Source organism: Vipera berus (assembly GCF_964194415.1).
Source record: "Vipera berus genome assembly, chromosome: 2".
Classification (NCBI taxonomy): Eukaryota; Metazoa; Chordata; class Lepidosauria; order Squamata; family Viperidae; genus Vipera; species Vipera berus.
The window spans coordinates 181,885,791-181,899,869 of NC_138203.1; the positions used below are offsets into that span (position 1 = coordinate 181,885,791).

Genomic DNA, 14,079 nt, shown 5'->3' on the forward strand with positions numbered 1-14,079 from the left:
GCTGCAATCCTATGCACGCTTACTTAAATGTGTATCTTATTGAATTGATCAGGATTATCTTTGGATAGATAATATAGAGAATTATATTTGCAAGAAGTCTAACCCTACAAGTTTTTTATCTTACTGCCTGCTTCTGTTCACTTTTGAGACCATTTTATTCTAACAATGTGGTTATTTTTGTGACATAGATATTTTATTGAAAGAATGTCAGAAAAAACTGGCTTTTAATCTGTCATCTGGGAATGGCATGGATTTAACTTTCCCTTTTCTGGCTAGTTTTAGCACTGTTATTTTTTGAGCTAACACATTTAAAATCCCAGTATCTCCTCCTTTGTTTACAGAAAATAAACTATGACAATAAACTTAACTGATTTGTGGAAATGCAAAATGTGCAGTTCAAATGCTTTTGTTGTTACTTGATCTGACCGTGATAATTCAAAGTAGGGCAGGTCTAGAAAGGCTATTGGAATTCTGTCACATGTCTAGCTATGCTAATTAAAATGTTTTTGATGCATGCCCTATATCGGAATCCCCAGTGCTTGCTTCCATGCTTGCTTTGCTGTGTTTCCACTCTGTGTTATATCTGCTTATGCCCATCAATGTAACTTTCTTGCCCTCTTTTTTCATTCATTCATTCATTCATTCATTCATTCATTCATTCATTCATTCATTCATTCGTGTTGTGTTGTATCCTTCTTCACCTCTATGATTATTTTATTTATTTCTAAGGCAGGGGTTCCCATCCAGGGGTGCTCACACACCCCTGGGGGTACGAGATGATATTCCAGGGGGTGCGAAAACTTTGGTTTTCAAAATTATAGTGTATATGCATAATTTGTTGCCATTATTTCGATCTTTTGTAACGGGTGCGAGAATATATCAGAAGCGTTCTAGGGTTGCGGGGATATAGAAAAGGTTGGGAGCCACTGTTTCTAAGGTCTTGAAATATACTGCAGTGAATGATGCTTTTCTTCAGCATGTTTTTCTCCTTTGCTGTGGATTTCTTTTTGACAGATAGAGGCTGATCTGTTTGCATGATCAAACTTTGAGCAGCATGCAGACTTCTTGGAGTGAGACTGTGAGGGTTGTGTGGTATAAGAAAGGATTTGTAGTGTTCAGATCTTTATAGTGTTTATCTCGATGCAAAGGGAGGTGAATAATAAAAGAACGACACAGAGCATACCAATTAGATTTGTTCATTTACGTTTCCACAAACATTAAAAATTTCTGGATTTTCTGAATTATATTTTAATATCTGCAGTGAGAGTCTATTTTTCCCCCCGTGATCTGTACAGTTTTTTGCTTTCACTATGGGCACGCAGTGCAAAACAGGGCAAAATTTCTGTTGCCTTCCAGAGGGCTTCAAGTCAAAGTAATTCAGCTGAAATTGGCTCATATGGATTGTATTTGCTTAGGAATAAACTCAGGTTTATTCAACATAGTTTTCTGGATTTATATTGTACATTGAATAATAAGCTAATTTCATAACTTGGATTCACATTATATGCTGTGCTAAAATATTGTTAGATTGTGACTCATTGTGCTATGAGAACCTAGCAGTAATGTTCCGAAAACTAGACATGGAAGAAAACACACACTTTAACCCAAGAAAACACACACTTTATTGTATACATTTTGAACTTGTAGAAACATTTAATTCTCTTTCATGTGAAGAGGCTAAATTCCAAATTGCTATCTATAGACTATTCTTTTCCATTTCAAAGTCCGATCCTGGTGCTGTGAACCATTTTTTCATGTTAAAAAGAACTAGTGAAGGTCAGTTACATTTCTACCATAATTTCATTTTTTAGTGTAGTTGCCATTTAATTGGCCAGTGATTATTCTTCTGATGTTAAAATAAAAGTTGTGTGTTGAATCTTAGTGACATTCTGTCCCCATTCATTTCTTTCTTTTATACTGACTTTTTAGGTGTCAGGTTGTATCAATTCCTCTTCTTCATTGATAAGAGATACATTTAGGTCTGTTAAGAGTTTGTCTTTTTCTAGTATTAAGAATTGTGTATATTATATGTACTTTTGAGTCAATGGACCAATTTCTGCAGTTTTCTTGGCAAGATTGCTTTCTTCCTAGGGCCGAAAAGGAGTGCCTGGCCTCCCAACTGGCTTTGTGCCTAAGTCAGGACTAAAACTCACAGTCTCCTGGTTTCTAGGGCAACATCTTAATTTCTATATCAAATTGGCTGTAATATTGAGGGTAGATGTATTTATTTGTTTTCCAGATATAGGGAATTCTCTAAATCTTTCAGCCAGGGAAGATTTCTTTCTGGAGTTAATTGAAATTGAATGATAATTCCTCAGTTATTTTGGTGTCCTAATTTATTTGCTTTTTAAAACCTTTATGTAACAACTTCTTGCATAATAGTCAGAGCCATCTATTTCACATTTACTTTAAAAAAAAATCTGGCTCATTAAATAGATGGCTTCTCTGAGCATTTGAAATTGTGCTCTTAAACTATTATGTTCATTCCAATGTTCTTTTCAGCTCTATTCCACGTATTTTGTGGATAAGATCATATTGTGATAATGAAAAATTATTTATTCTTTATAATTTAGATTTCTGAGATTTCCCCATTCAGCAATGACTGGACCGGGGGGGGGGGGGGGGAGGAGCCAAGATGGTGGACAGGCAGCAAAGGCTGTAAAGAGCTCCTCCAAAAGTAAAAGCTTTATTTTATTTTACTTTATTTTTATTTTAACTTTTTAACCTCTTGTAATGACTGGACAGCATTAATCTGAATATGAAGATATCATAGCCTCAGAACCTATTTCTTAATCTCTGATACAGGAGTAATACTTTTCAGAACAGTGTAAAGTTTAAGGATGTAATATATCTGGAAGTATTTTAGTAATACATGTTGTTGTCTTTTCTACTAGAGGCCCAGTGTTCTTACGAAAACTTTTGTAACTTTCAATGTGTTGACAGAATGCTTTTTATCAAACAGAGATTTTTTTAAAAAGATAAATGGCTTTGATTAATGCTGTTGGTCAATCTTGTTCCTTTTAATACTTATGTTCTTGTTTGAAAGCCATTTATTTGCCTTCACTTCTGTTGTTGAGATCTGTTCGAGGAGCAGTTTGGAGCCACGGCCAGGAGGGATTTTATAGTTGTGGTATAAATGGGGGATGGGTTTGGATTTTATTGTTGTTTTAAATGTATTTTAATCTATTGTTGTAACTTGGGCATCTCGTTTAATTCTTTTTAATTTTTGTATTTTGTATTTTTATATGTTTGCCCTGTTCACCGCCCTGAGTCCTTCGGGAGAAGGGCGGTATAAAAATAAAATAATAATAATAATAATAATAATAATAATAATAATAATAATAATAATAATAATAATAATAATAATAATAATATTATTATTATTATTATTATTATTATTATTATTATTATTATTTTATTTTTATTATTATTATTATTAATTACACCTGTTCCTGGACCAGGAGACTCTACTTACACACACTTATGTCCTAGTCACCTTCTGAATGAATACTGCAATGGGCTTTTCATGGTCCTGCCCTTGAAGCCGCAGCAGGTGCAAGATGCAATGGTCTGGGCAGTTACTTATTTATTTTTATTTATTGATTACATTTGTTTGTCATCCATCTTTCCACAAGGCAAGTCATGTGAGCTCATGTCAGCTTCTTGATTGATGCTTATTTCATCTCTCCTCAATGCATTAGTTACCAGTGTGCTTCTGAGTTCAATTCAGGTGGTTGTAGTTACTTATAAAGCCCTGAATGTGATAGGTTTGGGTAATTTAAGGGATTTTCTTTCCCTGACTGTCTCTTATCCATCCCATCAGATCCAGCAGGACATTATTAAAAGAAGATCATTTGGTGGAATTCGGAAGAGACCTTTTTCTGTCACGGTACCCAATCTTCAGAACATCATTTCCTGGGGATTAGATTAGTCCCAAACCTGGTTTCTTTTCATACAGCTTTGAAAACCAGATTATGCCACTGCACGTGGAGTCAGAATTTGTGACAGAGTCCATCGGATGGTTATGTTAGTGGTTCAGATGGGTTTTAACCTTGGCTGCCGGTTACATATTTATTGATGGTTATGTTAGTGGTTCAGATGGGTTTTAACCTTGGCTGCCGGTTACATATTTATTGGTGGTTGTATTTTTTTCCAGCTCCCAGAATATTGAGATGGACTGCTTTATAGACAGAAATGAATTGTGTATGTGTGTATGTGTGTAAAAACAAATAATTAAACCCTTGCCACATTTATTGTTATTACTAAGCTGACCAACTCAACCAGTGAGACTTGGTATAGCATACGTTATGGAACAGAAGATTTCCTTACCATCACCACTACAAAATCCCAATCACATTTTGTTAAAATGTCTACAATATATAAATATAAAATGGCAATCAAACTCTTTACAACCAAAAGGGGACCCCACTCAATTGGCTCTTGTTGCCTTGTATAATATAATAATATTCCATTATTTTGCAATGAAATTGGCAGCCTATCTTTTTAAAAGATTCTTTGAGGTTGCTAGAAAATATTAAAAATATTTTGTTGAATTAAAATCAAATTCATAGAAACATAATATTAAGATTCTTATCCATTTATTTCTTAGGATAGGTTTTCAGACACTTGTTTTTGCAAATATTCACCTTAATAGTTCTCTTTTAATTGCCTGTAAAATACAGTAGATTTGGAATAATCAAAATGCATTTCACTGATGGTAGTAATTCAGGAATTTCAGATGATGCTAATGTATCTAGATCAAATTGTGAAATCAAAAGATACTTAAATTGATTATGCTCTGGTGCTTAATTTTAGGCAATCCAAATTTCTCTTGAAATAAATCCAGCATCTTGAATTCCAAAATTAGATTATTAATTTGTGTGTGTGGGGGGGAAGAATTTACCTTCTATTTTCAAACTGGGATATCACAAAGTTTAAGTTTATCTTGTGAATAAGAATGAAAATTAAACTTGTGTCCTAACATTGTCCAAATATGCCTTGCAGACTTTAATGCTAGAAATATTGTTGAATTATGAAAAAAGACCCTATTGCAATATCAAAGTTGTATATACAATATAATAACTTTCTGATTGGGCTCATAATGTTTCTTGAACTTAACAACTGGGTTTCCATCGAAAAAAAATATGACCACTGATAACTTTTAAAGTCAGGATACTTTTAATCCCCCCATGATGTAATACCTATTGTAACACTCACTATAACGTTCCACATCTTACAAAATCTCTACTGCCGTTCTAGGGGATATTTTGCTTGTTTGATTAGATATCACTTAACACAATGGTAGAATATATACTATAGATGAGATTTTTTTTCATTCTGGCAACTCGTCTTTCTTCATTTTACTTCGGGTTTTGAATTAATGTCCATTTAGATAGAAAAGAAACAAAGCATACATGGAAATACAAGATGCATTCGGAACATCAAATAATTTTACATTTGGTAAATGTTGTACTTCTCGCATTTCAGAGGCCAAAGAGTAGCCAAAGGTAAATGTTTTCTGATACGTTTTGGGTGAGCTATCTAATAGTAATTTACCCTGTCAAAAAGTTTATAAAACAAGTGATCCCCATCTACCTTGTTCTTGTGTCAAATGACCAATGTGTCATCTAAGTAACTCAATCAAACTTATATACAGTGTGGAAGTCAATTTTGTGACCACACGTGGAATACTGCATTCAGTTCTGGTCATCCCAATACAAAAAAAGATGGTGAGACTGTGCAAAGAGTGCAGAGAAAGAGCAACAAAAATGATTCGGGTGCTGGAAACTAAAATGTATGCAGAATGATTACAGGAATTGAGTCTGTCTAGTACGAAAAGAAGGACTTGAGAGGACCGTGATAGCACTGCTTCTACAAAGATGAGGGGATCAAACTTATTTCCCAAAGCATCAAAAGGCAAGACAAGAAACAATGGGTTGGACACTAACCAAGGAGAGAAGGAACCTAGAACTAAGGAGAAGTTTCCTAACAGCGAGAGCAATTAACCAATGGAATAACTTGCCTTCAGAAGTTATTGGTGCTCCATCAGTAAAGGCTTTCAAAAAGAGACTGGACAACCATTTGTCTGAAATGATATAGGGTGCCCGGCCCGAGCAGGGAGCTGGACTACAAGACTTCTAAGGTCCCTTCCAATTCTGTTATTCTATGTTCTTGTTGGAAGCATCTCAGATCTAGCCAATCTTGTTGCTTTTGCAGCATGAATATTATTAATATGCTTTTGATGTTCCCCGATCAGTAAGTTTTTATCTGCTCGCTAGGGGGAACTTTCTTTTAATTTCTGTCTATTTTAAGGTACGGCACTATGCTTGGAATATTGATTCTAGCATAGATGTCCACAAAGTTTTGGGCACCAGGGACCGGTTACGTGGAGAGACATTTTTCCGCAGACCGGAAGTGGTGTGGTTTTGTGTGCTGCATGCATCCCGCAGAAGGGGCTTTGCTTTTTTTGTGTGGCCTGGTTGCTGGCATGCCGTGGCCCCGATACTGGTCCACCGACTGGGGGTTGGGGACCCTTGTTCTAGCACAGCATTTAACTTTGCCCAGTGTACTAACTGTTAGTGAAGATACAAAGAACAGAAATCTCTTACATTTTTATATTCTAGCAAATTTTTTCAGTTATTAGAATAGATTTGAATATGAATCTGACTTGTTCCATTTAAGACCAGCTTAAAGTATTAGACTTCCCACATATTTATGCAGCCAGAATATCTAAAGTAAGTTATTAGCTTAACGCTGCAGTGTGAATGTAATTTAATTTAATATAATCTATTCTATCACAGGAGATGCCAAATTGATTGTAGTACTTGCTAGATAACTTGCTAGATAACTCTTTTGAAAAGATACGTAAGTTAGTTTTTAATTTTCTGTTGCCTTCCTTTAACAATTATCCACAATGTAATCGTTCTCGTAGGAGTTCTTGCTTTTGTGTAATCATTGAAAGCGTTAGTTCTTCAGTTTAAAAGCTGACTGTGTAATTGGAAGCGACAAGGCTTGATGGTGCTTAGGTGTTTGTTTGTTGCCTAAAGCAGAGACTTAAGCAGAAGTTTTCAGAATTAAATTTTGAACAATCATCCGTTTGCTTCAAAGGAAAAAGAAAATCTGGAAACAGATAATAATATAACAGGAGTGCATTAGTTGTTTACAATTCTTTGCAGTTAATATTTGGACTGCCTGATTGGTGCAGCAGCATAGAAGAAAACCTTAGTTCTTGACCAAGATAGAGCCAATTTTCACAATGATGTAGTTGAAAGCTCCGGCTTGCACACGTGGGTTTTACTGGGCAGAAGTAGCAGTAGTATTTGATATTTAGAAACAGCAATGTTAACCTGAAAAGTGAGATGTCAAGATAATAATAATCTTCTAGGAATTCACACCCATTGCATCTTACAGGGCAAAATGATTCAGCATAGGAATTCCTAGTGTGCTACTAATCCTTTGTCTAACTCTCCTCTTCTTTCTCAGCACTGCAGCTTCCCTTAGCCAACGATGGCAGCAGCCGTTCCCCCTCTTTGGAGAACTCACCCCAACATCACACACATCCATCACGCCCTCGAAATATCCTGGGCCTTCCTCCTCCACCACCATTCCTCATGCACAGGAGCATGGAGAGGTAAGCACAGTTAGAGCAAAGTAGCCAAGTGGTCGTAGAATGCTCACTTAATTTTCCCCATGTTTCTAAGGACTTTTGTCATGCAGTTTTCTGTGCTTATATTCAAATTAGGGGAGGGCAGTTTAGTAAGGAGGAGGGGAAAGCTGTTTATAGTGTAGCTTTTATATTGCTTTAATAATCTAATTAAATGGAAATGTACACAATGAGTATGACAGTACGCAGAGTTTAATCAGTAGAAGAAGAACTTGCAATCATGTGCTATTATGGTGTTCAGTGATAACATGTTGGGGTGGGGGCTGACCGTGATTCAATTGCCTCTGAGTCACTCTTGAGTCCTGGTAACTATTGTGTATGGACAAATCCATGTTCTTTTGGTAATATTTTTTTGGGGGGAATGTTCTGCCATTGCCCTCTTCCCAGAGTTGAAAATAATTTGTCTTACATTTTGCTGCAGTTATTGCTGATTTCCTGTGCCTTACGTACTCACCACTCATAAATGGGTTTAGAGCCAAACAAATTATTGCAAACCACCATTTCTTGCCATGGTCACAATGCCATCGTAGTAAGGCAATGTGTACTGTACATTTGGATGAACGTAAAAAAACCCAAATCTTTCAAATTCATCTTAAGATATTTTCAGTAATTGTATTATTTTCCTATGTATTGGAATGCAGTTTATTGTATTTGCTATAATATTTGTATTAGGCCCTAGGAAGTTTAAAAGCATCTGTCCATGAAAGGGTGTGCCAATTTGGCTTATTAACTGGGGACTGCTGCTTATTTTGCATTCACCAGTTAAGTAAACATTCATGACAATCTGCATTCTTCTTTACAGCTGGGAATGCTTTAGAGGGCTTGTTGTAGAACTGGCTGATTTGTCAAGAGGTTTGAAAGCAAATCTACTTATTTTTCTTTGTAGAAAATTCCTTCTTTACATAATTATTTAGATACTACTGCTGAGCATGGGAGCTTCATAATAGGGCTGTGCATACTCTTCTTCATAGTATTTCTTCCTGCAGAGAGAGTATGTTCATATAGTCCCGTGCCAAGGATAAGCTTGTAAGCCGCCCTGAGTCTTCGGAGAAGGGCGGGATATAAATGGAATTTTTAAAAAAAAACTGCCATAAGCTCTTTCAGCTTTTCTTTCTTTTCCTTCCTAGCATAGAAATTGATCAAAAACTGCAGGAGATCATGAAGCAAACTGGTTATTTGACCATTGGAGGCCAGGTAGGTTGACTTCATCTACCCTGCTATACACAAAGTATTCCAGCTCAGTTTCTGATTAAAATTGATCACATTTGAGGTCAGAAAATTGTGATAAGGAACTTCCTAGTCTGATCTAATATGGCATAACCTGCCTTCTTGGATACAGGATTTGTGGGCTGTCCATCTTAATACTTTTTGCTGCATTTCATGCAGTATATTTTTTCAAGTTAATATTTAGCTTTCAGACAGGCATTTTAAACTTCTGTGAATTTTCACTTTAGATTGACAAGTAAATGTGGCTTTATGAAGGATATTTTACAGGAAGAGATAAGAGATATAGTAGATTAAAATATTTTGCTACCTGGTGACATAACAGTTGACTACACTAAAAGTTACCATAAAATAGCCTTCCCTTTTTTTGATATTCACTATATTAATATTCGTTTGTGCCTAAGTTATATGTCCTCATTTCCCACAGAGATATCAAGCTGAAATCCATGACTTAGAAAACCTTGGTGAGATTGGTAGTGGGACGTGTGGACAGGTGTGGAAAATGCGCTTCAAGAAGACAGGACACATCATAGCTGTGAAGGTGAGGTAGATATACTTGAGTTTTGAAACTCAAAACTCTTATTCTTGAAAGAATAAGAAGTCAGGATTGAAATGGCAGGAATTTACTCATTTTGAATACAGCTTGTATGATTTATTAATTTTTGTGCCAGGAGATACAGGTTGAAGAGATTTATAATGTCTCTTGTAGATAGAAAATAGTTATGATCATTGGAGGAATAACAGAAGTGCTCACCATGAGGGAAGACATGTACAGTACGTCATTTTTTTAATGTTTTATTTATTCTCAGATACGCCTCATCCTTTTTTTCTCTCTTTAGCAAATGCGTCGTTCTGGTAACAAAGAGGAGAACAAAAGGATCCTAATGGATTTGGATGTGGTGCTGAAGAGTCATGACTGTCCCTATATTGTTCAGTGCTTTGGGACTTTCATCACAAATGTAAGTGAAAGCCAGTGTTTCTCCAGCATGACGAATGGAGAATCCACAGATGGGTTGATCTTGCCATTCTGCCCTAGAAACTTAAGTCAGTCAACCTTTGTCATGCCTCTCTTCCTCCGGCTAGGAATCTCCAGTCACGACTTAGTCTTAGTCCAAGAGAGACGTGGTGAAGATTGGGTCTTGTTTCTAGCAGAAAGACAAAACTGTTGGATTTTCCCAGGTTGTACCTTTCCCTTCCCTTCTCTGCGCTGTTATCAGTGCTGCATTTCAAACCGCTGAGAGTCAGAGCGGTTTTGCAGACTTTGGCTGAAGCCTCGGGCTATTTATAGCTCCCAGGCAGGGCAAAAGTGTAGTGGTCGCCATTTTGAGCACCGCTTTTATAGTTCCTGGGTGGGGGGGGACCCTCCCTTCCAGCAAGGGCTGTTTAGACTCAGAGTCAATTTTGGCCAGAATTCAGTCAACAGCCTCCAGCCTCCCAACCATTACGGAGGTCTTCAATCGTCCAGGCAATTTCCAAAGACTTCAGGGCGTGGCTGAGTGCCCACTTTAACTGCCACCATTTTCAGCGCCTCTTACCACCACCAATTTTGCTGCTTATAAGTGTGCTGGCTACCGCCACTAACAGGATCATAAGTGTGCTGGCTATCCCATTAGGATGGTTTTGCCGCCACCACTTCTAGCCACAACTTGGCTCTATGCTACTGGGATCACCTCTCTGGTGCAAACACATTGAGATTGCCATTACTGACAATGCCCCTTCCTTCTACTCTGTTTTAAAAATGTAATATGATTAACTTGGTCACTATATCCTTTCATTTCTCCCCTTTTGTCCATAGACTGATGTTTTTATAGCCATGGAGCTAATGGGCACGTGTGCAGAGAAGCTGAAGAAACGCATCCAAGGACCCATCCCTGAGAGAATCTTGGGAAAGATGACTGTGGCGGTGAGTGTTGATAACCTCTGGTAAGGTGGCCCCAAATAAAAATGTGTGTTTGCAAGCATAAGTGCAATGGGCATGCACACACACACCATGAAGGCTTTATGCACAGCTTAGAGGAAGTGCCAATTAATGAATGGCAATATGGAAGTTGACAACTTAAAAAGTCAACCTAACATTAAGGAAAAAACCTGGTTTACCACAATTAAGTCTGCTCTAGTTTTTAGGCTACAGTTGACAATTTGAGTGAGTATTATTTAATCAGAATAAAACTGAATAAAATTCAGTGTAGGAAGATTGTGCATCTCTCCTACCAAGGAGAAATACTAAAGGTATAGTTTCTCATATGTATCCCTCCTCTTTTTAATAATGACTTTGACATTTGTTTTGTGATGTATCTGGATAAAAGATGCTATAATAAGTTTTAAGCATATTACCTTGTGTAACTAAAAGTCTGTATTCTATACAATCACATAATCTTCCAAGTGAGTGACTAACCTTTGCTTTCCAAGCAGCAAATGTCTTCATAGAAATTCAGTTTTGCTAATCCCAAACAGATTCAAAAGTTAATTTTCTTACAGTGAGTTATTTCTTCAGCACTGATTTCTGATTTCTTTTTCCTCCCTAGATTGTGAAAGCCCTCTATTATTTGAAAGAGAAGCATGGTGTCATTCATAGAGATGTGAAGCCTTCCAATATTTTGTTGGATGAGAGGGGGCAAATCAAGTTGTGTGACTTTGGGATCAGTGGGAGGCTGGTAGATTCAAAAGCCAAAACCCGGAGTGCTGGTTGTGCAGCATATATGGCGGTAAGGATTAGAGAATTGTTCAGGGAATATCTTCAGGGACCTTGCTGTAACTTTAAAATCAATTACAATGTGCCCAATTTGTTTCCTGTATTGATTCCTTAATAGGCTTTCTTTTCAACAGTATTCTGGGCCAGGCTTGTTTAGGTTATATCAGTGCATCTCTGCCTGAGAATGTCCTCTTGGAATCAGAATCACACATCTGGTATAGGATTCACAGCACCTCTATACAGAGTTGCCGTTAGAATATGGCCTAACATTTTGAAAATGTACTGTACTACTATGCAATTGTAGTTCCATTGCTTATTTTGTTTCTATAATTGGGGGTTATTTCCTTAAGTGCTGGTAAGAAATTAGAGCCTTGGTGGAGCAGTGGGCTAATGCCTCCTTAAGTAACACCAGCTGCCTGCAATTGGTGCAGGTTCACATCCCACCAGGCTCAAGGTTGACTCAGCCTTCCATCCTTCTGAGGTAGGTAAAATGAGGACCCAGATTGTTGGGGGCAATAAGCTGACTTTGTAAAATGCTGCTGGGGGGGGGGCGAGAGCCCTAATAAGCAGGCATATACATAGAATGAAGGCTATTGCTAAGCACATTGATTTGTGCTTCTTAGATTGTAAGCCGCCCTGAGTCTTCGGAGAAGGGCGGGATATAAATGGGATTAAAAAAAAATTAGCAATCAGTTGCTCTTTTAATGGCTTTTTTTTGTTGTTCTAGCCTGAAAGAATAGATCCTCCTGATCCCTCAAAACCCGATTACGATATCCGTGCAGATGTGTGGAGCCTGGGCATTTCCTTGGTAAGTTAAACTCTTTGACTGTTTTTTGATATGCAAATGGACAATCCATAGCTTGCAGGCCGCCTGCAACCCTCAAAGATCTTCTCTGTAGCCCATATAGATGCCAAAGCTCTTTAATTAAGCCTTGCTAGATTCTCGGCGTGGTTAAATAATTTTACACATGCAGAGTAATTATTATTTAGTAGATGGTAGTTTTTTTGACTGCTTTATTTTCTCTTTCTAAAGTGAAGAATACAAAGGCAAAATTAAAAGTATCTTAAAAGAAAGCTAAACCTAAGACTAACATTACACAACACTTTTGTGACTTAGGATGGTGGTGACTGTATTATGAGATTTAGTGATATTGTGGAATTTCAGCCAGTTTGATGGAGGAGGTGCCTTTGGTCATCATGTGAAGAAGCCTGAAAGCCGTCTGCTTGACATATAAGAGATCCCAGTGAAACAGCAAATGATATTTTTCTTAGTATCATTTCTTAAAACTAATCCTATTAAATGATACTGAAAGAGAGGGTGATGTTTTTTGCCTACTTGTTTTTAACTTTTAATACTCACCATTTCTCCTCACTTCACATTCCAATGCAGGTTGAGTTAGCTACAGGGCAGTTTCCCTACAAGAACTGCAAAACAGATTTTGAGGTCCTCACCAAGGTTTTGCAGGAAGATCCTCCTCTTCTCCCAAATAACATGGGATTTTCTGTGGATTTCCAGTCCTTTGTAAAAGACTGGTGAGTAAATTGTCTCAAAAACAACTTACAGTGAGTAGTCAACAATTTCTGGAGGCGATGGTCGGAATTAATAATATGTAGAAAGTGGGCCCACTCCAGCCCTATCAGGACCCAGGAAGTTTGCATGCTCTGTCACAGTACTACCCTTTCGAATAGTAACCCCTACAGAGATCCAAATGATTTCCATCCTGATGATGTTCTGAAAGTCCTTGAGGTTTAGGGTGATGGTTGAGCCCCTGTAGATTGCTTTTTGTTGTTATGCCTGGTTTTCTCTTCTGGACATCAATGTCCATTTTTATTGTTTCTCGCTTTTAAAGTGTACTTCACCGAGAATTGTTCGGAACTGGGCAAACTTAATTATATATAAATAAATCAATAGATCATTGACACTTCTTCATTTGTCTGTCTGGTAATGTGCTTTTCTGAAAAGGTGAACTCAAGCATCTTTGTCATTTTCCCATGAAATTAAATCTCATCTCAGCCTTCCAGCTCACTTTGCACAAATTGTGGGCCATTCCACCAGTTTCTGTCAACCTGTTCATGGCTCCTGCTTTTTTCCCTGTAGCCTGCGTCTTGGCTAATTGCAGAATAACGAGGGACTCCTTCATTGAGCTGAAAATGACAACCAGATTGCCATGGGAGGTAGATGTGGAAATTGGCTGTGCCAGGATAAGGATGAATTTCTTCCTATTAACTAGCAGTATTAGAGGGGAATAAAATAAATATGAAATATTGGTGCTAAAGAACTGTTGTTAAGCAAAATTCATTTGAAAAATGTGGTTTGAATGTGTGTTTTTATTCCTCTAGCCTTACTAAAGATCACAGGAAGAGACCAAAGTACAACAAGCTACTTGTGAGTATATAACACTTTGTGTGAATATGAATGGTTATATAGTAGCTATAGGAGAAGCTTCTACCAACTTTAATCTTAAAAACAATTTGCATCTGATGCAGAGGTTTTGTGTGT

The 14,079-nt window shown here is 37.2% G+C and overlaps 1 protein-coding gene across 2 annotated transcripts in view; it reads left to right on the forward strand.

The window, feature by feature from the left end:
• MAP2K7 (mitogen-activated protein kinase kinase 7) overlaps positions 1-14,079 on the forward strand; it is a 35,955-nt gene that overhangs the window by 20,389 nt on the left and 1,487 nt on the right. For both annotated transcript variants that reach the window (XM_081315514.1, XM_081315513.1), the window contains 9 exons: positions 7,483-7,630; positions 8,791-8,857; positions 9,315-9,428; positions 9,727-9,846; positions 10,683-10,790; positions 11,413-11,592; positions 12,307-12,387; positions 12,970-13,112; positions 13,920-13,965. In XM_081315514.1, the coding sequence (XP_081171640.1) occupies positions 7,483-7,630; positions 8,791-8,857; positions 9,315-9,428; positions 9,727-9,846; positions 10,683-10,790; positions 11,413-11,592; positions 12,307-12,387; positions 12,970-13,112; positions 13,920-13,965 (1,007 nt within the window). The remainder of the gene's footprint in view (positions 1-7,482; positions 7,631-8,790; positions 8,858-9,314; positions 9,429-9,726; positions 9,847-10,682; positions 10,791-11,412; positions 11,593-12,306; positions 12,388-12,969; positions 13,113-13,919; positions 13,966-14,079) is intronic.